The sequence below is a fragment of the Lacerta agilis genome, chromosome 12, assembly GCF_009819535.1.
Source record: "Lacerta agilis isolate rLacAgi1 chromosome 12, rLacAgi1.pri, whole genome shotgun sequence".
Taxonomy (NCBI): Eukaryota; Metazoa; Chordata; class Lepidosauria; order Squamata; family Lacertidae; genus Lacerta; species Lacerta agilis.
The window spans coordinates 11131233-11158799 of record NC_046323.1 but is presented as its reverse complement, the minus strand read 5'-3'; the positions used below and the strand labels follow the sequence as shown (position 1 = coordinate 11158799).

General features: G+C 42.2%; 1 protein-coding gene across 1 annotated transcript; it reads left to right on the top strand.

Annotated features, from left to right (window-relative positions):
• The first annotated feature begins 8439 nt into the window (after positions 1 to 8439).
• Positions 8440 to 27508, top strand: SLC6A20 (solute carrier family 6 member 20). Its single transcript, XM_033165201.1, has 11 exons — positions 8440 to 8621; positions 15838 to 15978; positions 18028 to 18119; positions 18974 to 19201; positions 19879 to 19989; positions 21658 to 21899; positions 22444 to 22606; positions 23788 to 23992; positions 24424 to 24583; positions 24828 to 24993; positions 26410 to 27508. The coding sequence occupies exons 1-11, from the start codon at positions 8501 to 8503 to the stop codon at positions 26536 to 26538; spliced, it is 1758 nt and encodes a 585-aa protein (XP_033021092.1). The 5' UTR covers positions 8440 to 8500; the 3' UTR covers positions 26539 to 27508.
• The last annotated feature ends 59 nt before the right edge of the window (positions 27509 to 27567 follow it).

Genomic DNA, 27567 nt, shown 5'->3' with positions numbered 1-27567 from the left:
TAAAATATGAAATCTATTTTCCTCAATTTGTTGGGATTTATGCTTTCTAATGAGTTTATTGTTTTCTGGAAAAAAAATGCTTATTTATAGGAAGCCATAATAGAATTGAGAGCAAAGAAAAGGCATAGTCTTATTTCTGTACTTCAGTGTTTTTTGAATAGCTATCTTGTGGATTGCCTGGAAAACTACAAACATGGAGGTATTAGTTCTTGTGAAGTAGAAAGGTTTATTTTAAACAAAACCAAAAGTTTAAATTCCAGTTCTTTTCATACCTATAAGGTACAGACCCAAAGAGTTAAATTCCTGCAATTTACATGCTTCTCAAACATGGGCTTTCTTTTACAGTTGTACTAGGAGCAGTGATTCTCTAAGTAACTTGTTGATTCGTACCTGCTTTTTATTTTAAAAATTATTAGCTCAGTAGTTTCAAAAAGAGCTTCTGCACTAAAAAGGGGGGCAATCTGTTATGTGTAGGAAGTGAAAAAGCTGGTGCTCAAATGTTATCTAGTAAAAAAAATTTTGTCTTACACATCTAATTGAACTTACACTGTCTTAAATTTCATTATTATATCACAAATATAAGGAATCCCATCTCCAATACACCTTCTATTCATTTCACTGACAGTTTGCACAGAAACTCTGGACACTCCACACTGAAATCAATAGGTTATATGCAGCAAACGGCCTTTTATCCCGGGGGGTGGGGGGAATCACATTCTAAAGGTAAATGTTCAATAGTAGAACAGAAAGTAGAGGGTTTTTTTCCAAATCTGCTAAGTAGGCAACAGACTAGATGAAACTATTGTTACTTTTTGGAGTGACAGGTCAACCAGTCTTCATCATGCATGTATTCCATCCTTTTGGGTTCTGTGTATTTGCCAACCATATATTGCTATATATTTTGTCTTCGTTATATATGTTATTAAATTCCTAATTTAATTAAATTCCTAATTTGTTTGTTTTTCAGCAAATACAGAAGGACAAGTTCGTCTCCTAGGGGTTAGGCATTTTTGTATGTAATCTCAGCAATTTACATCTCTTGACCTTTCTCTTTTAAAAAGCAAACAACCAGTGGATATCTTGAGTGAGATATCATACTGTACTGTACTGGCTTATATGGAAATTCTGCTCATATAAATCAAAAACACGTATGCATATTTGCATAGTTCACCTTTTATGAAATTAAGAATATTTTGGTCAAGGCTGTATAGCAGAAGTAGAGCAATTTTTTCAGCCTGAGAGCTGCATTCCTGCATACACAACCTTCCGGAGGCCACATGGTGGCTCAGAGGCAAAAATGGATGGCTCAATGGATGTGGCTTGCCTTTGTACAGTAGGTGACATTATTACTTACCCCATCCCTTTTTTGCTCCATCTCTGGGTAGGAAAACAAAATAGAATGCAAGAGAAGGAATGTGAACTAATAATTCGACAGAGGAACTATGATCAAGCTCTGTTTCATAGTAACAGGCTTTGCAGCATCATTATCTTGATTATTCTTTACGGGCTTGGTAAATCTTGGTTCTTTTATTTGCTTCAGCACAGTATAATATAAATAGACATTTCATGATAGAGTACCAATGACTGATGAATAATTACAGCAAAACTGACATTTGAGTGCATTTTTTTAAAATACCAAGTTTTCATTTACTAAAGTACAGCCAGTGCTAAAGAGCTACAGACACAATATCCAGTATTACTGGACTAGCACAATAATCTTAAATTGCAGTGGTTGGTTTTTTTCTATTATGAAATGTAGTTTTAAATCTTGGTTCTTCACATCCCTTCTCTATTCATTAAGTTAACAAATGACCTGGTCTGAACAAAGACATTGGATTCTTATCTCATTATACATGACAAAGCTATCTTTAGCCATCTCACCCCTTGCTTTTTCCTTTAGGACTAATTGCAGTCATTAACAGTCATCACAGGTTTTCCACACCCATCAGCCAATCATCCATTCCCACCACCCTTCTGAGTAATACCCCTCCTCACTCTCTCACTATATATAAGGGTCTGGTGACTTCTATTTCAGTGTATCTGAAGAAGTGTGCATCCTTATGAAAGCTCATACCAAGAACAAACTAAGGTGCTACTGGAAGGATTTTTTAATTGATAGGAGGGACTGAAAAGAACTTTCTTGAGAGTTTTTTTTAGCAAGTAACAACCATAGGGAGAAATGGAGGAAGGATATAATGTATTGGGGGGGGGACACTCTGTGTATATCTAACAAAGTGTCCATCTAGTCTAACCTCTTGGTTTTAGGTGGATGCCTCCAGAAAGCCCACAAGCAAAACTCTCTCTCTCTCTCTCTCTCTCTCTCTCTCTCTCTCTCTCTCTCTCTCTCACACACACACACACACACACACACACACACACCACCCTTTAATTGCTGATGTTCACAAGTCATTTACAGTACCTATCAGGGATAACAGACCTATTCTGAAGATTCCTTTCCTCTGTCAGAGAAAGCAAACCGTTGGCTCTAGCTCAGGCTTCCTCAACCACGGCCCTCCAGATGTTTTGAGACTACAATTCCCATCATCCCTGACAACTGGTCCTGCTAGCTAGGGATCATGGGAGTTGTAGGCCAAAAACATCTGGAGGGCCGAAGCTGAGGAAGCCAGCTCTAGCCCCATGAATTTCCCCTTTAAAGCCTTTTCTAATAATGTGACAGGTTCTAGTGGCAGAGCCTATAATTTACATAATGTGTATTTTAACATATACTTTACCATAGTGTGTATTTGGGTCTTTCATACCTGCTGCTTCAAGATTGCAAAGAAGCTCCTAAATACTTTTGGATATAAATTACAAAAAAAACCCTCAAAAACAGGTAAAATTGAATGATTCCTTCCCTCATAGGCCAGCATATACTAGTATTAACCCCACACTGGTTTTTAATACAATTTGGCTTTACCTGAAATAAAAATTCTAATAGGATGCATTTACAGTAATAGGAGGTTGTGAAAAAATAACTTTTTCTTTCAAGGTGCTTTTGTTCTTATGAAATGAAGCATGTTTTATGTCAGTCAAAATTGAAGCTGTTTCACATTGCCATGGCAGAATAAACAGCTTGCATAGCAGGGAAGCAGCTGAATTCAGTAGCTGGTCACTAATTGACTTGGAAGTGGTTCAAAATGGTAATACTTTAACTGTTCAGTATGTTTCATATGTTTTGACGGCATTTGTCCAAAAATTAGTGTAAACCAATATACTTTTAAAAATACCCATTTTCTTTGGTGTGTCATAAAGAAAAAATGAGAGTCATACAGTCCTTACTGAAATAGCTCTCATGACATTTGGGGGCAAATGGTAGATTGTTGGATGTGGGGTATAATTTAGATTGGAGGAAATAGCCCTAACACAGCAGCCTCAATCCAAATCGCAAACACACTGTGTGGCTGCTCAGATTTCCCAACATCTTGTCTCATCTGGCCTTCAAAAGAACTACTAACAGCAAATAAGGATAACAGAACAAGCAACTATACTTTGTTGCTTGTTTTAAGGCAGGCTACTTTCTGTGTTCCCGGTTTAAGTCATGAGGACCTCTGGTTTGGGACTAATGCACCTTACACGACTAACAATGCAATCCCTAACCATATCTACTCAGAGGCAAGTCCTACTCGCAGGTCAGTCGGTTTAGGATTGCAGCCTTAGTCTAAGGGTACTTCTATATGTGGGCTTCATTTGTAAATGGCTCCGAATTTACTGGATAACCTTGACATTCCCCAGATTAAATGTGGTGAGCAGCAGGGAATGCCAGCTAACATTCTGATATCAGTAATATTGTGTGGATGCTGGGGGGGGGGACACCCTGCATGCATAAACGGTACTAAACATCCATCTGGAAGTACCCCTAATCTGATATTGCAGCAATGATACTTGGTGCTATCTTTTAGACTCTTACATAGAAACACTGAGAATTTTTGTTTACGCCACAGTCTAAATTAAAATATAAAATATTGTGAAAGTAGGTCACAGACTGAATGATTTCAGTGAGTCTTTCCCTATGATCATCTTCATTACTGCGCTCAGTGCACATTTATCATGTCATAAATTGGTTATTGGGAAGATGACCCAAGCTATGTTACATGTATGAATACATAGGTGTTTAATAAAGTGGCCACTCTGGAGCCCTCCTTGTTCTTAAATAATTTGTATGCACCGTACCTTTATTTTATCCTATCAGATCTCTTCAGCTCACTCATTCTTTCCATGATACTCCTCCCAAACTCATCATCTAATTAAGACTGCAATCCTCTACAACCTTCCCTGGACATGCCCAAGATAGTGCTGTTAATCTACATGACATGGTGATATTCGCAGCCAAGGAAAATGTTTAATTCAAATTATTATCCGCTACTTTATCTGATGTTCCATTCAGGCAGAAGTCTGGCTATGAGCAAGCAGGCTTGCACTCTACTTATCTTTCAGATTGCCAATCATTTATTAACTTGTCATAAGAAGCTGATGTTTGACAGAATTGCCATTACGTATTTTTACCAGATAGGTCAATCACTGATAAGTTAGATACCAAGAGGAGTCAACAGCAAGGCTTCATACTCCTCCTTTGACTTGCAGGAAATGCCCTACATATATGCATTTCCCATTTGCATCATGGAATCACAGGGCTCTTCCTACACTGCAATTCACAGGTTTCTTGTAAACAATCGGGGGGGTACTGTATATTCTGGCGTATAAGACTACTTTTTAATCCAGGAAAAATCTTCTCAAAAGTCGGGGGGTCGTCTTATACACCGGGTGGAGAATCTGCGGTCGAGTATAGCTCAAACTCTATATTTTAACTGGAAAAGTTGGGGGTCGTCTTATACGCCGAAAAATATGGTATATAAATTTTGTTAAAATTATTAAATTCCCATTGGGTTCACAGAGTTTTCTGCATTAATAGCACACAGGCCTATCCATAAACTTCATATGAGTCATAGAATCCTGTCTTCCACTGCCAGAGTCAGGGGACTTCTTCCCCCTAGGTGCAGAGCAGGGGCGGGGGCGGAACCGGCGGAGTGGGTGAAGTGAAAAATGTGAATGTTGCCTTCCTATAGTAGGCTAGTTTAAACACTCACATCCCACTCTTATATGGAGTGTTAGGGGAGGGGTAGTACCTCTAGTGGGGGACATGTTCTTCTGGGGTAGTTTGTCTGTCTTTGGTCCCCATCCAGCCCTGGGTTCTCATCACCTGTGGCTTCTAGAAGCTGTCAGCATGACGGTGCCACACCGGTGCCCAGGAAATGGCTTCGACTGACCGGCTAAACCAGGTGAAGGTAGCCCATCTGTCTCAAGCCCTTGGCGAGTTAGGACAGGTTCTAGCAGATTGAGCAGGTGAGACTAGTGGTGAGTCCAGCGGTCAAGAAGGCAGTTTCTGTATGTACTGTGAAGGAAGTAAGGGACAGATGGGGCTTGTCCACCTGGGAAGGTAGACCATCTAGGAGAAGGAAAACTCTGATCTTATACCTCCACTGCCTTTGTGGGATATCTTCGGGAGAAGAAAAGGCTAAGGAGCGAACCCTACACAACTCTGCATGGCACCTTCTATGTCTCCTTCCAGCAACTCCTGCAGCCAAGCTGGTGCCAAACATACTGCTCTGCTTTCCTTTGGACCCCATCAGCGAGGCTGAGAGAAGGGGGTCTTGTCTGGGCAGCCCAGGATTCCCATGATGTCATGAACTGGAGGAGGAAGAGGATCCCGATGGGTGTAGCTGGGACTGGGACACACCGAGGCAAGCAGGGGACAGGGAAGGAAGTATTCACTGGGTGACGGAGGATGGCGAGGGGATAGGGGTCAGTACACAAGAACCAGAGCAGCAGGACCCATCACCAGAGTCAGAGGGACCCCTGTCTCCACAAACAGGTGTAGGGAGCAGTGAGAGGGACATTCCAGGAGACTGAGGCAGCCAAGGGCCCACAGCCCAGTTCCCTGGCTGACCAGGTGGGGCTCGCTAGATCTGGGAGGTGTGTGATTCCTCTGCTGGATTAGTTTGGGACAGGTGAGGGTCATAGGCCTCATCAAGCCCAGATGCTGCAATCAGCAAGCAAAGTGTAAAAGGGAAGCAGAGCTGAGGCACTGTGTCTGCTCTAACACCCATGTTGGTGGACCTCAGCTTGGATGCACCTGGACTGGACTTTGGACACATGGATTGACCCCTGGTCTTTGACATACCTACTTATGACCAGGTAGGCCAGGGTTTCAGGATACATACACACTGCCTAGGCTTGTGCCCCAAGGAGGTCACTTAAGTGCTGCTAATACAGCAGCTTGACCTCCAGAGACTATATTATTTCTGATCCTGATACCAGACTTGAATGTGATTTCTACTGTGAGTGAGACTCCTTTGAGAGCCTCTCGGGGCCAAAAAGCAGATTATAATCCCAAATAAGTAAATATTGTCCTTTTTTTGAGGGGGGCAGCAGTTAGGCTGTAGACTGAGACCCTTCCTAGATCCAGGAAATGTTAAAATCTAAGCAATGGTTCAAAATCCTAGAATAGCCAGGTTAGCTTCCTGGTGAGGTAATGGCTTAATTATGGGTTGTTAACAAAGACAGTGTTTTAGTGCCAGAGGACAAATAGGTGGGCAATCTTTTCTCAGCTGTTTGGAGGTCAGAGTCGAGAGTTGGGTTATGTGAACTAGAGATTGGAACTTGGCAAGGCTGCAGGCCGGGCAGCTGGAAGACAGAGCCATGCCTGATTTCTGTTGGGATCCACGGCTGTGGCTATGGGAGAAGCAAGATCCTCTTGGGATGATTTCTTTATTCTGCTTCAGGATAGTATATCAGATATTTCCTTTACCATACTACGAGCATTTCCACACTGTTGCCATTTTCCAGTGGGATTCAACCGCATACTGACAAATTCAGATTGTACAGTTAAAGTTGATTTGGAGTCCTTGTACAACAAACCAGCTCCTCTCGCCCTGCTCACCGCACCCCCAAATAACTTTTTGCGAATAAGAAAGTGAGGGGGGAATGCATTGAAAGTGTGGGACAACATTTGCTGGATGCAACATCTTCTAACCTCCCTGCAAGCATATCGGAATGAATGCTCAATGAATTGGTGATGTCTTCTAAGCTCCTTGCAAACTTTGTGCTAACTAATCGGGATTAATTCTCAATAAACAGGCTGCCTGGAACTTGAAAGCAGCAAGACTAGAGTAGACTTCCCACTCCCTGCCATTCATGTGCATTTGTGATTATTTGTGTTTATCATGGCACCAGGATGGTTATATGTGATTCTGCACCTGCAAAAGAAGACATGAACCAGCCTGCTGCATGTGGTGTGGTGTTGTGTAGTGTAGTGGTTAGAGTGTTGTACTAGGACAGTGCTTCTCAAACTTAAGTCCCCAGATGTCATTGGGCTAAAACCCCCATCATCCCTAGCTATCGGGACCAGTGGTTGTATTCCAACAACAGCTGAAGACCCAAGTTTGAGAAACACTGGACTGGGACCTGGTACTAGGACCTAGGGGCTGGGAGACCAGGGTTCAAAACCAAGAGGGCATGTAAATGTTAATGATAATAGGCCACAAATCTGCCTCAAAACGTTCATGATACGTACATCATGGAGCATACATCATTGTCCCAGAGCATTCACAGTGATAAATGGGATATAAATTATCTTATGAATAAATATCCTTTCTTGAAACTCTTCTGTAAACATTGGTCATGTCCACAACATACATTAAAAACTTCAGCATTACCCCCTCCCCAAAGAATCATGGTAAGTAACTGTAGTTTACCCTTCACAGAGATTTACATGGCATCTACCTCAAGTATCTCAGAGAACCAAGCTGATTCAGAAACGGCTTGTCCTCCTTCTAAGTTGAACAATGTGATGTGTGAAAAATATTTCTGTGATTTACCCCATCTAGCCTACTGTGTTTTCCATTTTATAATCCCTTTTCTGAGCAAAAGCCCCGCGTGGTTGTTTTCGATATGTGAGGAGAACCTTTCCCCCTGCCCCACCCCAGGCATCTGTGAGGTAATTTGCAAAATAAATGGAATGTTTTGAAGGCGGCGAGTGCCGTAACCCAAACCCATACTGTGTGGTATGTTTCCCCCCACAAATAATTAAACACAAGATGTTGACAGGTGCAAATAGTTCCCAAAGCCCCGTGGGCCTGTCACAGTGTAATCCTTTGCAACCCCAAATGTTTTTTGACATTAAGACCAGCATGGGGCGAAACCAAACAACCGCATTTCAGATCTTTCCCAGAAATGCTGAGTTGAAAACCAAACAATTATTTGCTGGTTTTTACAGCTTGCTTTTCCGCCTCCCTATTTACCTAACTGGCATTCCCACTTCACAAAGTGCCTGTTAATAAGATTAGCAATTAAAAAGCTTGGCTGGCAATTGGCAAGCATGTTCTCCTCGGAGTTGGTTCGAGGCGCTTGTGTGCGTCTCCAGCAAGGCTTGAGGAGCACCTGAAAGAGGGGAAGAAGGCAAAGGCACGCTCCGCCATACACAACCCAGCACCACAGAGCAGAAATGGAGAAAGCCCGGCCGTTATGGGACAACCCCTTTCAGTTTGTCTTTGCCTGCATTTCTTACGCAGTGGGACTGGGGAACGTATGGCGCTTTCCCTATTTATGCCAGATGCACGGAGGAGGTAAGCGTGAGTTCCTGGAGTTTACTCTGAGCATAGAATCGTCTTTTTCAGAATAGTGCCGGATAGGATTGCCTCAGGTTGAGAAAGAAATAAGATGTTATATTTTAAGGTGGGTCAAGAGCAATAGCCAAAGGTCTCAGCATCCTCTGATGTTCGCCAGCTCTCCTTTCCACATACTCTTTCCTTCCTCAGTTGAGTTCCAGAGTAGGACTTAAAAATGTTAAGTCTGCAGCCAAGGTTTTGTTCCTTTAAACTTTAACCTGGTGCCTGAGGTATATTACCGTTACGCTGTCAGTTCTGACACAGTCTCTCGCCGTAACTGAGGTGAGCTGGACAGCTGCATGCTCCTAAAGTCATGGATGGTTTTTACGTGCCAGTGGAGAGCCACTTTTCTTTATTACAGATGCATGTCATTGCATGGGTTCCCAGTATGGCACATGCGCCCAGAGAGGCCTTCCATGGCTTCTACGGAGTCCTGTACCTATCAACTACTCGCGACAGAAATTAGGATTGACAGAAACCCATCTGTTGACATCAATAGTTTAATCAGAGGAGCAGCAATTTGAGGGGTTGCACCTAGGAGCCCCCTTCTCCCCTGACAATTAGACTTGGAAGAAAGTTCTATTCCCATCCCAGTTATCCTCTCCCAGAAGATTGTTTCTCCCTCTCACACACACAGTTTGGCCGGGGGGGGGGCGGCAAAAATACAGTTTTTCAAGACTAATTGCAGGTGGGGGGAGAACATAGAGTGCGGTTGCAATGTGTGCACAGTGCCCAGTTTATCTGGTCCGCATACGTCCCAAAAAGTTGACAGTCCCTGACATAGGGAACAAGAAGACATATTGCAGCAGAATCCCATTATTCATGACAAACAAGGGATGGAAGCCAATAGCTCATTCTATACATGACGAAAGAAAGGCCCGTGAAACTTCTCAAGTGTGGTTCTCATGCCCCTTCTCTGCAGGCCTTTCTGTTCATCCCATTCTGCATTGCTCCCTTCCCCTGCAGGTCACCAAATCGGGTCCTGAAGGTTATGAAGGAGAAGGGGCATCGCTGAGCTGTACTGCCTTGAGTTTTGTACAGATGTCCCCAAATGCAGGACTTTTACCTAGGATAGAATAGCAGCCAGTCATACTAACATGGGGGAAACTGCTGAGGGCCAAACCATGTATGGTGATGGTATGAGGGAGCTATGATCAGAGCTGACTTTTTTTTTTAACTTCAAAGCAGGGAGGGGGCAGCCCATTTTCAGTTCAAGGGCTGCATTTCCTTCTGGGAAGACTTCTGGTGACCAGTCAGAGGCAAAAAGGGGTCAAACAATGAAAGCAAATTTTGCCTTTGTACGGTAGGGTAGTTCTTGCACACACTAAGATGCCCCTCTCTCTGTCCAATGGTATATTCCAGCCAGGCAAAAACACTCAATGAGGATGCAAAGCAGGACCAACCGAGAGGGGGCATGGCCTGGGGAGAGTCCTGAGGGGTACATTGGCCTGGAGGACCACCCGTGTGAGATTCCCCATCATGCTTTAAGACATCCATTGGGGTCTCCATTTTGATCAAAGCTGTGACACCACAGGAGGAATAGTTAACCTTTTCACTTGACATTGCTGCTCCGAATTGCCCAATAAGAGCAACCAGCACCTGTATTTTGCCTGTGTTGGTTTCTTCTGTTGGAGTGCGCTGAGGGAAACAGCATGAAAGTCCACTCCACCACTATCACTGATCCAGGCAAAAAAAGGCTGTGTCAATATCGTGAATCTCAAGCATCATTTCGCCCTGAGAATCACTTGCTTCTGTCTGTATCCTGAGTTTTGATTCTTTCGTCATTGTTGAATTTCAGTGAATATGGTTGTATGCTGGGAACCTTTAAAAAATAAAAAAATAAATTGGAATGATGACAGACCCTCCAATTGCCCCTGTTTTCCAGGGACAGCCCTGGATTTACAGAAGCCATCCCGGTTTCTGCTTTGATCCCAGAATGTCCCACTTTTCCTTAGTATGTCCATAGTTTGAGCAGAGAAATGTTGGAGTGTATGGAGCTATGTGACCCCTGAGCCAAAGAGAAAAGTAACTATACCTTTAGAAGACATCTGAAGGCAGCCCTGTATAGGGAAGTTTTTAAATGTTTTATTATGTTTTTATATATGTTGGAAGCCGCCCAGAGTGGCTGGGGCAACCCAGTCAGATGGGCAGGGTATAAATACTAAAATTATTATTATTATTGAATAGGGTGTCCCTATTTTCATCGGAGAAATGTTGGGAGGGTATGTGATGACAAGGAGAGCAATGCATCTTCCATCTGCATTCAGGGACAACATTCCCATTGGTATCGATTGCCCTTAAAAAGTATCTGTTGGTGGACTGTGACATCTTGTGTCAGCCTTGAGTGATTGCTTCATCCACTCCTGTGATCTGGATTGCATCAAGTTATAACATCCCACCAGGAGGCTTTGTTTTCTGATGCTGGGAGTGAGCTATATCTTTGCTGGGCCAACACAGCCCGTCCTGTCCAGCCCAGTACTTCAAGCACACCAGATCACAGCCCTGACCTGCTGAAGCGAAGCTTCAAAGGCATCCAACTTGTACTCTGCAGGGAAGAAAAAACACCAAACATGTTTTGGAGATGCGATGCAAGTCCAAGGGATGAGGGGAAAATTCCTGTGTGCAAGTCCAAGGGACGAGGGGGAAATTCAGTTCACTTTGGATTTCAATGCAAACCTACACAATTTGCATTTAAACTGTGCATTTCGAAAATTGTATATGTTCGTGAAAATAACATAGCGAATCATTACAATGGGGGGAATTGCTTGCACATAATTGCGTATCAGGCAAAATTGCATACAAAAGTATTTGCTAAACTGCTGTTTTCATTAGGACTTTTTTTGTTTAAATGCAAACTGTTGCAGAAATGTGGAGAACAGAGCTTAGAACTGGAAAAATGATAAACCAGGACAGATTTGCCCATCTGAAGGCAGCCCTGCAACACCACACTGAGGTGTCATAACAGCCATTTGTGCTGTATAGTGCCTTACAAGGTCAGGGTGTGGCAATAGTGGAGCAGATCCAGGTTCTCTTGGAGGAAACTGAATTTCTAGATCCATTTCTATCAGGGTTTAGGCCCAGTAACTGCTTTGGTCACCCTGTATAAAGGCCTCTTTCAGGTGACGAACAAGGAAAATGTGTCCCTTAATTCTCTGCAACCTTTCAGTGGTTTTTGATACAATCAAGCATGGTATCCTTCTGGAGAAGCTGTCCGAGTGACACGTGGGTGGCATCACTTTGCGGTGGTTCCTGTCCTACTTGGACGGTTGTTCCCAGGGGGGTGATGCTTGGGGGGTACTTTTCAGCCCCATGAAGCCTTCAGTGTGGAGTTCCTCAGGGCTCAATTTTAACCCCTATGCTGTTTAACATCTACATGAAACCACTAAGGGGGGGGATCTTCCAGAGTTTTGGAGTATGTTGTCAGCAATATGCTGATGACATACAACTTCTCCTTTACATCTGCAGGTGAGGCAGTGGGTGTGCTGGACTTGCCTCAGTAATGGACTGGATGAGAGCCAACAAACTGAAGCTCAATCCAGATAAGACTGGGGGGGGGGCTGTTAGTGGGTGGTTCCCTAGACCAGATGGCTGGGAGGTGACCTGCTCTTGATGGGGTTACATTCCCTCTGAAGGAGCTGGTACACAGTGTGGGGTTACTTCTGGATCCTTTGCTGTTGCTTGAGGCTCATGGGGTCTCATTGGCACAGAGTGGCTTCCATCAGCTTTGGTTGGTGGTCCAGGTGCTCCTCTATCTGTACAGGGATAGCCTAACTTCTATCATCTATGCTCTGGTAACGTCAAGGTTAGATTACTGCAACAGGTGATGTGTGGGGCTGCCTCTGAAGATGGTTCGGAAACTTCAGCTGGTGCAGAATTCAGCGGCCAGGTTGCTCATCAGGGCAAGATGGTTTGAACATATTACACCAACTGTGGCCCAACTGCACTGGCTACCAATTAATTCCAGGGCCCAATTCCAAGTGCTAGTTTTTACCTATAAAGCAGGAGTAGGCAACCTAAGGCCCGTGGGCCAGATGCGGCCCAATTGCCTTCCCAATCTGGCCTGCAGACGGTCCGGGAATCAGCGTGTTTTTACATGAGTAGAATGTGTCCTTTTATTTAAAATGCATCTCTGGGTTATTTGTGGGGCATAGGAATTCGTTCTTTGTGGGGCATAGGAATTCGTACCATCTTCTATTTGACAGCCCTCCAGATATTTGAAGATGGCTATCATAACTCCCAGGTAGGGTTGGAAGAAACCTCTGCCTGAAACCCTGGAGAGCCATTTCCAATCGGGGTTGACCAGTGTTTCCCAAACTTGGGTCTTCAGCTGCTTTTGGGACTAAAACTCCCATCATCCCTATCTAGCCAGACCAGTGATCAGGGATGATAGGAATTGTAGTCCAAAAGCAGCTGGAGACCCATGTTTGGGAAACACTTGTGTAGACTGAACTAGATGGTCTGAATCGGTATAAAACAGCTTCTGGTCTTTCCTACCTGAAAGCTTTCCTGACTGGGGCAAACAGCAGCTTCAGCTTCAGTTTGCATTGGGAAAGCAGTATGGTGCGAAGGTTAGCCTCCTCTCCTAGCTTGGTATGGTACAGCCTCCAAGAGAGACAGGAAAAGGCTCAAACGAACTGTAAGAATTGCAGAAAGGGTAATTGGTGTTAGCTTGCCTTCAATAGAGACAATTTATGCTACCCGAGTTAGGAAGAGAGCAGAGAGAATTGTAGCAGATCCTTTACATCCCGGTCATCATCTGCTTGATTTACTTCCATCTGGACATCGCTACAGGACTTCATATACAAAATCGGCCAGGCACAAGAATAGTTTTTTCCCTTGTGCCATTAAATTGTTAAATTCATAGTTGTATAGCTTAAGGGGAGGTAACATATGGGTGGGGTTTCTTTGCTTCTTTGTATTGTGAGAGGAACAGTGTCTGTATGTTTACATTGCAATGTAGCCGAAACAAATTCCAAGTATGTTGGAAAGTGTACTTGGCCAATAATAAATTATTCCTATTCCTATTCCTATTCCTAGCTATGTAATCCAAGTCCAGATGGGGAGAGGGTCCATGATTTCTTTTTAACAAGAGAGGCTGAGTGTAACTTGTCGCTGATTTCCAAAATTTTGAAGCTGATAACCCTCTCCAAACTGTTACTTCGTTCTTTTAGGGTCCTGCTGCTATAAAAGGGTTCTGCTACAATGCCAAGGCTCTTGGGCGCTTGAGAATTCCCCTTGCAAGGAAGAAGTTACCTAAGTTTCAAACAAAGGGGCTGTTAATAAAAAGGCACAAGCAGTGCAAATATTAATTCCCTGGGGGGGGAAACGGATTATGGCTGAGCGTTCACCTCACTTTCTCCGTCGGCTACTATGCAGATTGCATTCATTTCTAGTGCTCAACAGTCCCCCCGCTTCAAGGAATGTTAATGCTGGAGATTAAACACCAAATGATAGATATTTACAGAAATACTTTGGCCTGCTCTGAAAAGAAACCTGGGGAAACCTTTCTATACAATCTCCCACCCAGCAAAACCAACCACAACCCTGTTTTTAATTTGGTCAGACATGGCGACTCCAAGTCACACACAGAAGCTTGGACTATAAGTTTTCTGAGGAAAGCATACACCTGGCAAGTTTGCCCATCACTTTAGGCAAACCCACCTAATTTATACTTTCCAGAACAATAAAAGAAACAAAACACTGCTGGTGTTTGAAATTCACACCTCTCTGAATTTTGCAATGCAGTTCTCTGGCCCAGTAATGTGTACAAAACTGGATATTCTAGGGTGAAGAATGCATATACATGAAACTATGACTGAAAATAACATACAAAAAATTCATTATATTTGGGGAAAATTGCTTTGCAAAAAAAAAAAGTTGTACAGTATTATCGGGCAAAATTGTATGCGAACGTGAGCCTATCAGGATAAATTTGCACTGGAGTGCCAGTGAATTTACATCACAAACTGATGTGGGAAATCTGGTTAAATGAATTTAGGACTGGAAACTGAAAATGATAGATTGGCCCATCCCTACAAGTCAGATCCATTGATTTAAAGGAGAAACTTCCTTTGGAAGTTTTAGTTGACTTCTAAGTGCCACCGTACTCTTGATCTTTTTTTCTCTTCCCTTGGTTACATTTTAATGCTTTTTAAAGCAATTAGTTATCCTTTAACAGTCACTAGTCTGAACTGTGCGAAAGACTTTCCTTAATCATATCTGGAGTACAAATTCGTTTACAGGAAATGATTCTGGCAGTGGCGACCAAAACAGGGTGTGGGAGATATCATCATCGCCTAAAATTTCTGAGGCGCTGTTCAAAATAATAATACTTTTTAATAAACAAGCCTTATCCATAGACTTATAATCTAACAGACATAGTACAAAAGAAAAATGTGGCGAGAAAAGAAAAAGCAATTCTTACATAAACTTACGCAACTTAGGCTACAGTCATTTTCCTGGGAATAAGCCCCATGAAACTCCTTAGGGTTTCCTTCTTAGGAAACATGTATCATATTGCACTTTAATCTTATAATTGCATGGGATCTGAAATATAGTAGGAATTGGAATTTTGTTCATTTGGAGTGTGTATACCCTCACACGTTCCGTTACTAGCGCAGCAATGGTTTGGATGAAATAGCTTCTTTTGTATTTCCTCCCATTTATTATCAGCATTCCTGTATTCCTCTCTAGATAGTGTGGTAAGACCCTTTGTCTGTGTTTTAAACCAGAAAGCAGTTTATTCTGAAGATGGTGAAAGCGTAAGGGAGCTTCCTTTTTTTTTTTTACATGTGGCGGGAATGTGAAAGAAGAAGAGTTTGGATTTGATATCCTGCTTTTCACTACCCGAAGGAGTCTCAAAGTGGCTAACATTCTCCTTTCCCTTCCTCCCCCACAACAAACACTCTGTGAGGTGAGTGGGGCTGAGAGACTTCAGAGAAGTGTGACTAGCCCAAGGTCAACCAGCAGCTGCATGTGGAGGAGTGGAGACGCGAACCCGGTTCCCCAGATTACTAGTCTACCGCTCTTAACCACTACACCACACTGTACAAAACTATTGGTGCGATATATTAGACCTGACTGGTTGTATTGCAAGCACCTCTAATTAAAATATTTGTGAGCGCATTCCGAAACCCATTTGCTTAATAAGTATAACCTTTTGTTCCTCTCACAGGTGGATTTCTAATCCCCTACCTGATCATGTTAATTGTGGAAGGCATGCCCCTATTGTACCTGGAGTTGGCAGTGGGACAGCACATGCGACAAGGGAGTATCGGGGCATGGAGATCGATAAGTCCTTACCTTTGTGGGGTTGGTGCGTTGGTTTTTTTTTTTTTTAATCTATGCATCTATTTCCCCTATCCCCGTCAAATTATTATTGCTTATTTGATGCGCTACAAAGACGACCTCTTCATGACACGCACACAACTTGTCGGATCTTTTTTAAGAATATTGAGAGACCAGAATGTTTTTAAGAATAGAGACTTCCCCCCCTTCTACTCAGTTCACCCTGTGTTGGTGCCATTTACCCCCTCAGGTGAAAGGAATCTAAATATGCATATGATTCTGTCAGGGATTGCCCGGCTCCTCCCGAGTAGGACCTCCCCTCGCCCTCTCCTCGCGAGGAGCCGGGCAATCCCTGTCTTGGACATCGGAAGCAGCGTTTTAAGCTTCCATGTCTCTAAAATTGAAAGACAGAAAAAAGTATGTTTGATTCACTTACAGTATAGTGTGTCACATTCACACCCTGCGTTTGAAACACATAGATCAGGGGTGGGCAACCTAACACCCGTGGGCCGGATGCGGCCCAATCGCCTTCTCAATCCGGCCCACGGACACTCTAGGAATCAGCGTGTTTTTACATGAGTAGAATGTGTCCTTTTATTTAAAATGCATCTCTGGGTTATTTGTGGGGCATAGGAATTCGTTCATTCCCCCCCCCCCAAAAAAAAAATATCGTCCGGCCCCCCACATGGTCTGAGGGACAGTGGACCAGCCCACGGCTGAAAAATGTTGCTGACCCCTGAAATAGATTCTCTCAAATAATCTTGGGAACTGTAGTTTACCCCAATTCCCAGCACACTAATCAAACTACAGTTCCCATGATTCTTTGAGTGAAGTCATGTGGTTTAAATATAATTCATATGTTTGCTGTGCATATGACCACTACTGTCTTTCTGCATGTAAGACCCTTTTACGTGTTTCATAATCAACTAAAAACACCAAATGTGAAGCTGAACCAAGAATGACAAGTGGCCCTTCTGTGTTCCAGGCTTGGAGTATTTGCTCTATTCTCCTGTCCCCCAAAAGAGTGAGTGTCTTGCCCTTTTCACCTTCCCCCTCCTAAGCTTTTCTGGAGGGGAGAAGGAATAGGGCTTCCCACTTCTGGAAATCTCAAGGTGTCAATCTTTCATTCTTACCAAATTCAAAAACAACCAGCCCATTTCAGATAGCTGTGGTTCTTTTCTATGTTCTTAAAGGCATATAATAATTGCAATCCAAATACCAAGAGAGAACAAACTGGCAATCTTTGCAGCGAAGCCATTTTGTAATCTTTGGCATGCAAACTTGAAATCAGGAGACTGAATTGGGCCAGAAACAAATTGGAAGCTAGTGTAGGCACATCCACCATCAACTCATCAATCAAGTAGTACAAATTTACAGGTATGCTTTGACTTGCTGGCAAAAAAACCCGTAAAGGTGTGTGTAGCCAGCATATATAGGGTAATACGTTTTACAAGTTGAACTGCAACAGAATATTGCAACATGGAGGGCTGTTCCAAATTCTCCCTACCCCCATTTCCTATTCCCCTCCTAAAGTCAGTCCTCAATGGTCTGATGCAGTATTTGGCAGCTTCCTATGTTCCTAAATCTCCATGTTCTCTTGTGTATGGATGGCGCAGTTTTGGATAGATAAGCAACAGCATCTACAGCCTAAACCAGGCATAGGCAAACTTGGCCCTCCAGATGTTTTGGGACTACAACTCCCATCATCCCTGAAAACTGGTCCTGTTAGCTAGGGATGATGGGAGTTGTAGTCCCAAAACATATGGAGGGCAGAAACTGTGCAGCCTTACACTGCAATCCTAAGCATTTTTACTCAGGACTAAGTCCCACTGAGTTCAATAGGATTTAAACTCTGCTATGTTCCTGAGCTTTCACCCTGATGTAGAATAGGATGTCCTTATTTTCATCAGATAAATGTTGGAGAGTAAAATTTAAACCTAGACGTGGTTTTGTGAGGACATAGTGTGATATGTGTGGACCTTCCTTAAGTTAGTTAATTAGTTGGTTCTGATGGGGGAAGATATAGCTGCAAAACTGATGCCCATTTCCATAGCTCTTTTTTTCCTTTTATTTTTAGGAATTGCCAGTGTCATTGTTTCATTTTTCCTCTCTATGTACTACAACGTTATAAACGCCTGGGCATTCTGGTACCTCTTCCATTCATTTCAGGTGGGTAAGAAAATGCTTTCAGCAGTAGAGTGCTGCACACAATGGTTTCCCTCCTCTCCAGGATTGCAAAAATTCAGCCAATCTGTCTGGCAGCTGTCATTGCAGAAGCCTTCTCTGGTAAAATGTTGGCCGAAAACGAAACCTGTTTTATGAGCAGCAGCAGGGCAGAATGTTGATGCATCCTCTTGTAAAAAGCTTTTCTAATTGGGGGCAATTATGGAATTAAAGTGTTCTCAGATTATTTATCCTGGAATCACATGTTGGATTTTGCTCGTGCGATAAGGAGCACATTTTATGATGTTCCTGAGGCGGCCTAGTTGCGCAGTGTCACTGAACTTGGAAATTTCATTGTACAATAATGTACAACAGCCATGTCCAAGCCAGCAGTCGATTTGCTTTTGGCATTGGTGCTTCAATCACCCCTGCAGCAGAGGCATCTATTGACACCTAGAAGACACCTGAGTTGATGTTATACTTTTACAATTTGCTCTGTGTGTACCAGAAATGCTTAGCAATAATACAGATTGGAAAACTGCACTGCAGGGAGATTGCTCGACGAGAAAGAGATTTATGGTTTAATGCTCCCCTCCCCACAATAACCTCACATTGGTGTGGAGCATTGCCCACAGTTTTATGCCACCTTAACCCACAGACAGGGAAACTGTTGCCCTTCATAAATTGTTGGACTACAGTTCCCATAATCCCTGATTGCTGGCCGTGCAGGCGGGGAACTTTAGTCCAACACCACCTTGAGGGCCATGGCTTCCCCCATCGGTGACCTGACCTTTTCGCAATCTGACTCATGGTACTTGGGAAATTCAATGTACAGAATAATGTCTGCTTCGCATCCAAAGGACCCTTTGCCGTGGGCAAACTGTCCGCTCAATCTTAACCACACGGATTACATGGAAGAGTGCGAGAAGGCAACACCCACGCAGTATTTTTGGTACCGAAAAACCCTCAACATTTCTCCGTCCATCGAGGAAAGTGGGAACATCCAGTGGGAACAAGCAGCCTGTCTGGTACTGGCTTGGCTGGTGGTCTACCTGTGTATTCTAAGAGGAACAGAACACACAGGCAAGGTAAGAGGATTATTGCTGCTATTCTTGAAGAAATAAGCTTTACTGAGTAAAAAGTGACGGAAGGGAAGCATCTCTTAAAAAAAAAAAAATTCAAACTAGCTTTGGGTTTAATTCTCCTCAGATGAAAAAACATTGCTTTTCAACAGGCGAGGTGTGACTCTGTATGAGTGTACAGGGCAACTGTGTACAGTAAAGTACACTGATACACAGATTGTGCACTTGTCAAATGTAATGTAAGCACCCCTAAAGGTAAAAGGTAAAGGGACCCCTGACCATTAGGTCCAGTCGTGTCCGACTCTGGGGTTGCGGCGCTCAACTTGAATTACTGGCCGAGGGAGCCGGTGTACAACTTCCAGGTCAAGTGGCCAGCATGACAAGCCACTTCTGGCGAACCAGAGCAGCGCACGGAAACACCGTTAACCTTCCCGCTGGAGCGGCACCTATTTATCTACTTGCACTTTGACGTGCTTTCAAACTGCTAGGTTGGCAGGAGCAGGGACAGAGCAATGGGAGCTCACCCCGTCGCAGGGCTTTGAACTGCCGACCTTCTGATCAGCAAGCCCTAGGCTCTGTGGTTTAACCCACAGCACCACCTGGGTCCCAAGCACCCTTAAAGTCTAAAGTTTAAGTGTGTCACACAGCTCTACTAAATAAAGCCTTTCGTTGTTCATTTGCAGGTTGTTTACGTGACAGCTACTCTGCCCTATGTAGTCCTCATCATATACTTAATCAGAGGCTTAACTCTCCATGGAGCTGCGAATGGGCTGACCTACATGTTTACACCCAAGGTACCTATGCCCTAAATGGCTATAGATAGACAAATGCTTATACTGTACAAACTGAGGCAGGTTCTTCACAAATGTGTATTTTCATAATGGAAGTTTAGGCCAACAAGGAGCCCAGATACAACGGTGTACATGTGAATATGATTACAACAGGGTTTCTCAAACTTGGGTCTCCAGCTGTTTTCGGACTACAACGCCCATCATCCCAAGCTGGCAGGAACAGTTGTCAGGGATGATGGGAATTGTAGTCCCAAAACAGCTGGAGACCCAAGTTTGGGGAAACCCTGATCTATACGGAACACAAGATAGATAGTAATACAGGCAACTCCACTTTTATCTATATTGTATTGTATTTTAGAAGACATCTGAAGGCAGCCCTGTTTAGGGAAGCTTTTAATGTTTGGCAGACTATTGTATTTTAATATTTTGTTGGAAGCCACCCAGTGGCTGGGGAAACCCAGCCAGATGGGTGTGATATAAATTATTATTATTACTATTATTACTATTACTATTATTATTATTATTATTATTTTATAATAATTACGTTACTCCAGATACGCGAGACCAGCTATTTGACATCCATTGGAAATTAACTTTGTGTTACACTTTGAAATATAATCCTCTTGGAAGATAAATGTACACAAGGAATCATATGCAGCTCCGTTGGCATGAAATTTAGAATCGGAGCAACTTTAATTACAAAAGATTATACAGCAGGGAGATCCAATGTGTTGTCTTCCAGATGTTTTGGGACTAAAACTCCTCCAGTCCTACCTCTCTGATGAGAGCTAAAGTCCTACATCACTTGGAAAACATAACATTGGCTCTATGACAACTGATTTGCATTAAATATTATTGGTTGGTAATGGTAGAAGCAAAAGGGTCCTCAGGAAAGATTACAGATCTGGACTGTTTACTGCCCACCATGCTCAGATATCTGGGACCAACCTAATTATACTGGCCTTATGGCTGCAAACTTAACCTTACTTTGCAGTAAGACCCATTGAACCCAGCATACCAACAGGCCAAATATTTTAAAAACAAACAAACTGGATTTCTTTCTTTTTTTTACGCTCAGAAACCATCTCTGCTTTTCTGCTTAAAAGCAAATTCAAATGACATTGTTTCATCACTGTATTTTTATAATTTGCTTATGAAACAGAAAAGGTGTGAAAATGAAGAGGCAGAAAAAAATTAGCACCAATTAATGTTGCTGGGACAAATTTGAGCAACCATTCCCATTCAGTTTGTTGCATTGTAAGCTTGTCTTTAATTAGATTCCTTCCCCCATTTTCTTCTGTATGTTGGCTGTAATAGTTCTCTTTTTACTTCAGAAAGAGTTAAACACATTTTAGCAATTGATTTTCCTTGGCCCATTTGCAGCAAACATTTTCAACTGGACTTTTGAGGTGTGCTGTTCAGTATTTTGTTAATGGTTGTTCAGCTGGAAACACTGAGAAAATGGAAGGTGTGTCTGATTCAACAGAGGTGTTGCCTGATCATAACACATAAAAGTAACAGGATATACCTGGATAGGATGGAAAGCTTTCTTTGTCCGTTCGACAACCATTAAAATGGGTGTCATAATGTCCCACCTTGCAGGCATGTTAGTAAGATGAATAAAAGTCTAAAAATGCTACACAGTTCATCTTCTTGGTTTATGACTTGCAGCTAGAGCAACTAGCAAATCCCAAAACCTGGATAAATGCAGCTACTCAGATCTTTTTCTCCCTTGGACTTGGTTTTGGCAGCTTGATAGCATTTGCCAGCTACAATGATCCAAAAAACAACTGTGAACGGCATGCCATCATCGTTTCATTGATTAACAGCACCACCTCGATATTTGCCAGTATCGTGACTTTCTCCATTTATGGCTTTAAGGCAACTTTCAATTACGAAAAGTGCATGAGCAAGTAAGTGTGGAGTCTAATTCAATTACCTTCTTTTCTTTGTACCTGAAAATGCATTGTAGTCAATTTTTCTTTTTACCCCAGGATTTTCTTTTTAACTGTTACTAGACATGACTGGCATTCATCTGAAATCTTTTTTCTGTGAATGGGTTCATCCCATATGATTTTTGAGTTTTGTCTGACTGGGGGTGATGGTTCAGGATCCCATGCAGAAGATCTTTCAGTTACACTGTTTAGTAAATGTTATAATAATGGTGCTAAAAGAAACAATTGCCTGCTTAGACACTACTCAATTGACAATTGCTTTACAATTTATTAATCTTAGTTCAAATCTGGCCCCAATGTCTTTAAAATGAATTTAGGAAATAATCTGGTTTCAACTAGGTACCACATTTCCTTCAAATTTTGTGTTTCTTAAAATGCACTTTTTAAAAAAGGCTATTTCCCCCATCTGCCAGAAATTACAATTTGAAAATATTAATGTGTTGTTGTTGTTGAATATATTGTTGCTTTATTTAAAATAATTGTATTTCATTCTATTGTGCAGGGTGATATTGATGCTGACAAATTTTTTCGACTTGGAAGAAGGATCATTAACAATAGAAAATCTTGAAGATATGAAGCATTTCCTAGCATCCACTCACCCCAGTGAATATGCAGAACTGTTGCCGCAGATTAAGAACTGCAGTTTGGAAGCAGAATTAGACACAGTGAGCTGCAACTTTTTAAAAAATAGTTTTGACTCGGCACCTATTTTGAGAACCGAGGGACACAATGAAAGAACCTTGTGGTCAGTGCTTGAATGGTGTAGTGGTTAGCGTGGAGTCAGGTCTGGACAGGAGTCTGGAGTTCAAATCCTCACTTAGGCAAAATGTTCATTGGGTGACCTGTCACTTCTCAGGATAGCCTACTTCAAAAGGTAGAACATACATGCCACCTTGAGGTGTTTGGTAGAAAAGAAATATGCAAATGTAACAAATAAAAATAATGAATACCTAGGAAATCTAGGTATGCCTTCTTTCATTCTGTGGAAGAAAGGCAGGACATAAATATTACACACACACAGAGAGAGAGAGAGAGAGAGAGACAGAGCGCCTCTGGTGAAAATTGTTTATGGCATGCACCATTTAATTATTCTGCCTGTTTTTTAATAGCTTAAAAATCTGCCTATAGATTCTTCCACATATGGCAACCTGGGACCTAGCTTGAGCAAATGTTCCTACAGCTGTCATTGCAAGTGCTGACTGCAGAAGTGCCAAGCCATTTTTGTTTAGCAACAACCTACATAGCTATTTTGCTTACATGTCATAATGTTCAAAGGCCTGTTGAATGACAATGCAGGGGATTCCCATATGGGGCTGCCTATGTAACAGGACTGGATAGGAGTCACCCAACACTTAGCAGCAACTCAGTTCTATAGAAATCAATGGTGAACAAGGTATGTGTTGTATGCCTAAGCAGTTAAGTTCGACTGATTGCAGTTGGAATGTGTCATTGCCAGAGTTGCACATATAGAAGCAAGCTGATGCTCAGCATTTAGAGCTTTAGAGTGAATGAAAAGCCTGGAAGTTAATCGGAAGCTATTGTAACTGAAACAAATGTGGTGATATGACGCAAAATCTCCCCGACTGGGATGGATAGCTAGATCTCTCTCAACGTGATAACAATCTCATCTACTCCTGTACCTATTATGCTCATGACCAGAGCTTCAGAAATCTTGATTTGTGATGAACTTGTGTACAAGCCATTGATGTGAATGACGGAAAGCAGTGGTTGACACAGCAAAGAATTGCATACATGACTCTCCCTTTTTGTGTGCGCCATTTCTGTTTTCTGCATGGCAATGCATTCTCTGCAAGTCTGGTTATTTTCTGTTTTCTCTCTCCAACAGGCTGTTCAGGGTACCGGACTGGCATTCATCGTGTATTCTGAAGCAATAAAGAACATGGAAGTCTCGCAGCTGTACTCAGTGCTGTATTTCTTTATGCTGCTGATGTTGGGAATAGGCAGCATGCTGGGGAACACAGCAGCCATTCTTACTCCTTTGACTGACAGCAAGTTCATTACCTCCCATGTGCCTAGAGAGATGATATCAGGTGATTACCAATTAAGTGCACCAATGGACTTCAAGGGAAAGTCAACCAAGGTGTAGGAAAGGTAAATCTGCAGTTGCAAAAGAACAATGTCCCTTTGCAGCTATGGCTTTACCATTGGCACCTTTCCCTGCTGTGCTTTCAGAAGGAATGGGGAGTGCCCAAGTACAGTGTATCAGATTCCCTTCAAAAGCAGCGAAAGATGCTAAAATTCATACTGTACTCAGCTTGAATCTGAAGACTAGCATGCGCCTGACATGGTAGTAGAAATGGCCACTTGGTCCCAATGAGGGAATGTAAAATTAGGCGTATGAACAAGTGACTTTCCACCACTGCGCTGCAGTAAAGCCAGCCTAAAATTAGTTGACCTCAAAAGCACAAATCCATGCTTTATTTAATTTACAGCCTAAACTCAAACTACATTTTTCTTACAGGAGGTGTATGCATCATTAACTTTTTAGTTGGCCTAGCATTCACCCTGGAAGCTGGCAACTACTGGTTTGATATCTTCAACGAGTACGCAGCTACACTCTCCTTGCTACTTATAGTACTGGTGGAAACCATGGCCGTCTGTTACGTATATGGACTCAGAAGGTAAGAACTTGGGAACATCCTATCACATTTTATTGCCATAACTTATCCAGTAGATTCAGCAGCTGTTACCTCAAACCTGTGCAACACTTTCTGCACACCAGAACCATACTCCGCCTACGTTATTTCAACAATCTTCACCACAGAACTTGTTTTCCTTGGCAGTTACAATTTCGATCCCAAACAATGCATCGTTAAAAAAAAAAAAACTAACCAATTAAGGTGTGTGCTTTTCTTTCTTTGATAGATTTTCTAAAGACCTTTCTGTGATGAGCGGACATAAACCAAGTTGGTACTGGAAGATTATGTGGGCTTTCGTTAGTCCTGTGTTGATTGTAAGCCTCTTTATATTTTACATCACAGACTACATCAGAACAGGGACATTGCAATACCAAGCATGGGATGCAACAGAGGTATTTTACTCATCGCAATTTTTTCCTTACCCACTGGTAGCTGGAAATACAAGTAGGAGGGGGGAGGAAGGCACTCATAATTGGTGACTTTCAAAAAATCAACTGCTGCATTTAACTACGTTAAAGGTATAAATTTCATGGCAAGTGTTAATAATCAGAATTCCAAAATGGTTTCTTATGGTATTAACAAGGTTAGAAAACTACCCTTTATAATAGATCTCAATAGGCTTTAGTCATGTTAAGTTTTACTCAATCTATTAGACTTAAAGTATGAGTATGAGACATATGCTGAATGCTTGTCAAGTTAAATAATCACAATCTTCTACAGAAAGCACTGTTCTAGCTATCTTTAGACCATACTGCAGCTGTTTTCATGTCCTCTTGCAGAAAAGATAGATTAGCAGCCAGGGTTGTGGAATGGCTTACACCACAGCCACTTTTGAGGAGCATTGATAAAAACAGGCCCAGTAAGCTTCAAATAAGCTTAGCATGTAGGATATAATACAATTTGAAGGTGCCCCCCCCAACCGCTGAAACAGCATACATGTGTTCAGGTTCAATGATTACAATTCAAATCTCCATCTGAAGTTTTGCAAAACGAGGAAAGCTATAATTGACAGTGCTGCGTTGCATGTCATTGGCTTAATCATGAACATGAGAGCCTCTGCACGACTTTCCTTCCTCCCATGTGATTCAAACAAGACATGCTATGGCTTGTCAAGTTATCCAAACCTGGATCGGGGTTCATTTCTTTCAATGAAAAATCAATACTGGTTAGGAAGGAATAACAACCCATACTTGTTGTCTGAGTTGTCTCTGGGAGGGGAAAGGAGAGAAGATGCATTAAGACCTACACAGCATGGGCAAGAAGAGATGTTCCTAAGACAAACTAGGTTTGTCATGAGATGAACCAAATCAAGGTTTTGCAGTTAATATGTAATTTGTTGCAACATCTCTACAGAAATGTAATTTTTAAGTTTTAATTTTAAAAAATCAGAACACAGCTGTAGATACGAAACGTATGTTACAGAAGCATTAGCTGTTGGCATGTTGCATATTAGAGAACAGTGGTCATTGTCAAGTCCCCCGTCCCCCCAATGCAGTGGTCAGATGAAACTTTACATGCCCTCTGCTCACTGTACATAGCCCTGTAGCAGTATGGATTTCAGCTGCTGTGCCTTTGGCTCAAACCTATGTGTCAAAGCAATCACTTAAATATGCTAGTTATGAGAAACTAGCATTTGGATAACATTTTAAGTATTTCTGCTAGGAAGCATCGAAGATGAGATGCTCACTGTGAAAGCAATGCACAGTGAGCTCTGAAAAAAGTGGTTCCCACCAATCCTAAATTTGCACAGTAGCACACATCTGCATTAATAGACTTTTGTTTTACATCTGGTCATCTCTCTCTTGCAGGGTCAGCTGGTCACAAAAGATTACCCAAGTGGTGCCCTAGCAGTTATTGGGCTGCTTGTAGCATCCTCCACTTTGTGCATACCACTGGGAGCATTAGTAACTTTTATAATTAAAAGAACAAATCCTTAGTTCTGGACTTACGAGAACTTCATCAACAGCCGCAACTTTTGCAAACCCACTTGAAGACTCTAACAGCAATAACCTGCAACGATTAACAAGCACGCAGAATTTTACTACTGCCTTACCAATGAATGGTTAAGAGAACTGTCCTATAGCAGATGGAAGATTTAAGATTGTTTCTGAGGGGTACGGACACAACACAGTAGCTTACAAACACCTTGAGCTGTGCACTGTATATACTGGTCAATTCACTCTGCCTTCTTCTGAACAACCTTCACTTTAGTAGAAGTGTATTCCTACTGCATCTGAAGTACACGGAGAAAGTCTTGCACTGCAAGAAAGCTGCAATGTTCACAAATTTTTTTTCCATGTATAATGCAGTTTGACCAAGTTATTTGTATTATTCATGGGATCTATATTTTAGTAGGTGCTTGGAGGCTTCTTTAGAAGCGACATAAGCTCAGTAATCAGCTAGCAATGTTTATATGCAATGTAAGAAGCAGTTTCCAAGATGTATCACTCAACTGAATTTCCCCACTTTTCTAGAGATGCCTTAAAGGGGAGAGTGGGGTTGGGCTGTTAAAAGTAAGGAAGAGCTATGCTGGAGCTGTTTCACGAGCTGGGGAACTCAAGACTGGACATTTTAGTTGTATCAAGGTAATGTGCGCATTAATGTTCTCAGTAGCACATTATTCAATATTTTTAACATTACCTTCAGCCATAGGCTAAACATGAGTGCAGAAAAGCCACAAGAGATTTAAGAAGTCAGATGTTCTTTTTACTGGATTTCTTTTCCTGAACCATGATCAAGTGTTGACAAAGTTTTAATCTCTAAAAGAGTAAAAGCTGAACATTTTTTAAAACGAAAGTGGATGTTCTCAGGCTTCTAACAAATGCTTGTAGGTTATGCATTCTATGTATTATCAGCAAGGCTGAAAGAGTACTTTGAATTCAAAAAGCTATTGGTGTGAAATTTAGAAGTTCCTGGAAGTTATATACCGGTAGGTTTTTCCATCAGTAACGCAGTTTCACTTTCCT

Coding starts and splice junctions, on each gene's coding strand:
- SLC6A20 (XM_033165201.1), top strand. CDS start 8,501: ATGGAGAAAGCCCGGCCGTTATGGGACAACCCCTTTCAGTTTGTCTTT. Junction 15,979..18,027: donor TCCTTACCTTTGTGGGGTTG/GTGCGTTGGTTT, acceptor TTTTATTTTTAG/GAATTGCCAGTGTCATTGTT. Junction 24,584..24,827: donor TACGTATATGGACTCAGAAG/GTAAGAACTTGG, acceptor TTTCTTTGATAG/ATTTTCTAAAGACCTTTCTG.